General features: G+C 53.1%; 1 protein-coding gene across 1 annotated transcript; it reads right to left on the bottom strand.

Annotated features, from left to right (window-relative positions):
* Nucleotides 1-2: 2 nt before the first annotated feature.
* Nucleotides 3-1,241, bottom strand: LOC110302361 (C2 calcium-dependent domain-containing protein 4A; the record flags this gene model as incomplete). The annotated part of the gene is made up of 2 exons (XM_021173197.2): nt 1,162-1,241; nt 3-993 (listed from the first exon to the last, which is right to left on the bottom strand). A coding segment is annotated over exon 2 (951 nt), but the record flags the coding sequence as incomplete, so codon positions are not given.
* Nucleotides 1,242-3,843: the final 2,602 nt, after the last annotated feature.

Below are 3,843 nucleotides of genomic sequence, written 5' to 3'. Positions count from 1 at the left end.
CCCTTGCTCTCCGCCTTGATGCGCACGGCCAGGCGGCGCAGCTGCTCCTCCGGGAGCCGGTCGAAGCAGCAGTCCTGGTCCAGGGCGGCCTTGCGGCTGCGGCGGACCACACTGGCGCGCTGCTGGCCCGACGGCCTCAGCACCAGGCTGAGGCGGCAGCCCAGGGCGCGGGGCTCCAGCGCGGCGGCCGGGCCCTCAACGCGCAGCAGGCGGAGGCGGAGGCAGGNGCTGCGCGGACAGTACTCGGCCGCCAGGCGCAGCGTGCAACCCCCGCGGCCCAGAGCCACGCTGGCCTCGGCTTGCAGGCGCTCGGGATCCGGGCTGCTGGGGACCGGGGGCGCGCAGGAGGCGGTGCGCTCGTTCTCGTCGCCGCGGGGCGCGGGACGCGCGCTGGCCCGGCCGCGGGGGGACCGCAGCGCGCGGCTCAACAGACCATCGGGGGCGCGGAGGAGGCGGCGCACACGGGGCACTGGAGCGGCTGGTGGGGTTTTGTCCAGGTCGCGCGGGGCGGCGAGCTCAGAGTCCGATGCTCGGCGCGGGCACGCGTAGGTGTGCGCACGGTGGCCAAGTCCCAGCCGAGGGGTGCCGGGGTGGCCGAGGAAGAGCGACTCCTTCCGGCGCGTGTGCGGGCTCTCGAGCAGCGCGCAGAAGCCGTAAGCGGTGCGCGCGCGGGGCAGGTGCGGCAGCGAGAGCGCAGCCTGGGAGCGTGGGTCCCAGTCGGTGCGGCCAGCGCAGTCTTCGTCACTGTCCTCGCGGTCGTCAGGGATGCGCGGCCACAGGTCCGGTTCGGCCGCGCAGCGCCAAGGCAGTGCGGCAGCGGGAAGCGGTGATTCGAGAGCGCCGGGGACCTGCAGCCGCGGGGGGATGCAGAACTCTGGGATGCGGCCCGGGGTGAGCACGTTGGAGAAGGCAGGCTCAGGAGTGGAGGAGCGAAGTCGACCGAGAAACCTCATCCTTCTAGCTTATGCCCGAGCGTGGCGGATACACGAGCGTCTGCAACACAGAGGAAAAACTGTTGAATTTGGGCTCCTGAAGTCCAGTGGATCCCTTCTTTGACCCTCTGAAAGCACCCACAATTCTAGGGCTCCGGGTCAGCACGAATCAACCTTTGGAGCATCCTCATAGTAACAAACTATATACATGAATATATAGAAATCAGACCTTTTCTTCTTCAGTCTCGTTGGGTCCGACTAGTCGCAGGAACGAAGCAGGTGACGTGTAGTTGACAGCTAGGGCTCCACCTTCAGCACTGCAGCTGTGACAGTGGCGCTCCAAACTTATACCTTAGCGGGAGTCACGCCCAGGTGCCAAGAGGCCAATCCGAAGAGGTAACAGACCGAGCCCGCCTTTCAGCCGTCCCTTCCCACTAAATCTCCAGCTGCTGGCTGTATAGGTGTCGCAGGAACTGGCTCTGGGACTTACATTGGCTGTCCCTTCGCTGGAGCGCCATTTACAGGAGGCAGCAGATGAGTAAAGGACATCCTGTCACCATGCGAAAGAGAATTTGGTAGTTCAAAGTGTGGCCTCTCAGAGAAGATGAGGAAGGATGAAGAAACGTGAAGTTGAATTTAGCGACTAAGTAAATCCGATCCTCCCACTGGGCACCTGACTCATACGTTCCACTGGCTTCTATTTTTCAGGATGCATACCTGTTTCCAAGCACAGACTAAACTTGACATGTCCGTTTAGGATGGGGTTATGTGCAGAACGTTTTGCGAAATTGAAAACGCATTAGTCGGCCTACGTTTAACATATCCCTACTGCTTGGATTCGACACTGGACTAAAAGGTTGGAGTAAAGTGGTTGCATTCACTTTAATTCAAAAATCGTAGATCCTAAGTCCTGGGTCAGCACCTTATTTAGCCTCTGTCTCCCTCTGCTGGACTGTCCTTGATATCACCATGGTCTGGGCTACCAGATGCCCTAAGTACTGGTGACTTGGGTAAATAAATAAAGTTCAAAATCTTATGAATGACTTGGGGGGGGATTTTGAGCAGATCCCTAAAAATAGTACTTGATTTTCCAAAATTACCCTTTTCTTTCTGCCCTAGCCAGACCTATCCAGAGGCAGGGGTTTGGGGTGATGGAGAGGTGGAGGTCGGTGGGGATAGACAGGGGGACCTTACAGTTAATCCAAAGACACTCTTATTTTCTGAGATAAAGATGAAATGAGGCTGGGCATGGTGGAGCACGCCTTTGATCCCAGCACTCGGGAGGCAGAGGCAGGCGGATTTCTGAGTTCAAGGCCAGCCTGGTCTACAAAGTGAGTTCCAGGACAGCCAGGGCTATACAGAGAAACCCTGTCTTGAAAAACCAAAATATTAATAATAATAATAATAATAATAAAAGATGAAATGAGAGCTTGGAGAAGATCCAGGAAGGCTAAAGAGAGCCTCTTAGTATGGAGATCTGCTCTGTGTCTGCCATGTGCTACTTCCCGGGGCTGAAGTGCCTCTTCTTTGTTTTGTGTCTTCTAAGGGGATGGGGAATTATGAATGACCTCAGGACTCACACACAGCAAACAAATACTGCTATTGAACCACATCCCCAGACCTATTGAGTTATTTTGAGAGAGGTCCTTGCTAAGGTGCCCAGGCTGTCCTTGAATTCACTGTAACCCAGGCAGGCTTTGAACTTGCAGTCCTTCCTGAGTGCTGGAAATATCAGCCTAGGCCACCAGACACAGCTGACTTTTAACTTTCTGTATGCATCAGCCCCGTCAGGAACTGTTGGGACCCAGCAAGCCTCAAGAAGGGCAGGGAAAAGATCCATGCAAGGAAAAGAGTGAAACTTGAAGTCAGCACCACCTTTGAAAGTGATGGGTTAAAAATGGAAGAGTTTGGCCCCAGGGTTGATTTTTATCTTACTTTTTAAAAACAGTAGAATGTTGGAGAAAGGCTTCCGGGTGACATTTAGAACAAAGCTTTAGGCATAGTGACATAGGAACTCCCTAGCAAAGTAGGAAAGCGCCTGTGACCTTTACGATAGGAATGGGTCTGTTGACTGCTGACCAGTGCTCCTGGCAAGGGGCTAAGGAGGAAAGATGTATACTAGGCTTAAGGATAGTCTATTGGTAGATGATGTGAAGTACATGGGACCTCTTTCAGAAGGAAGGGTTCTATTCGCTGAGGCAAAGCTGGGGATTAAGGGGGATTCAGAAAAGCTGGCTCCCTAGAATAGTAAAAAAAAGATCACCAGGTTGTCAGCCGCCATCCACTCCCCCCTTCTGGGTGACCAGACATCAGTAATCTTCCTTTGGAGTCTGGTTTTCCAGTGGTTTCTTTAAGCTTTCCATGACCTAATTCCCTGTCTACAGTTCGTCCTCCCTCCAGCCAAGCAGTCTATAGACCGCTGTTATATTTCTCATGATACTTTGGAAATTTTGATTGGCAGCTTTTTCTTGCCTAATAGAGTTTCCTCGTACATAAGTCACAGAGTTCCTTGAGACACCATTATGTGTCATGAGTTTTAGAAACATAAATGAATACTTAAGAGTCTGGATGGGAGGAGGAAATGAGAAGAACCAAGGCACTAAAGGTTGAAGGTGAGGGAGCCTGCTATGAGTGTGTTTATGATCCAATAAAATCCCTGTGGTAGAGCCACAAATTGCCTTCATTCCAGTTGCCTTGTCTAGGTCATTAACCTACCATCTTACTCAGTGTCCCCCACACACACACTTCAATTCCAGCACCAGGGATACAATCTTCGGCAAATACTAAGGTCTCAGTCAATATTTGACGAGTTATATTGTGTTACATTGATAGTAATCTACCATCCAGTTCTTATGACTGTCAGGTGCTTCCAACCACCTATCTCACTAGCCAGCTACATTATTTGATTTCT

Source organism: Mus caroli, chromosome 9 (genome assembly GCF_900094665.2).
Source record: "Mus caroli chromosome 9, CAROLI_EIJ_v1.1, whole genome shotgun sequence".
NCBI lineage: Eukaryota > Metazoa > Chordata > Mammalia > Rodentia > Muridae > Mus > Mus caroli.
This window is presented reverse-complemented; position numbering and strand designations above follow the sequence as displayed.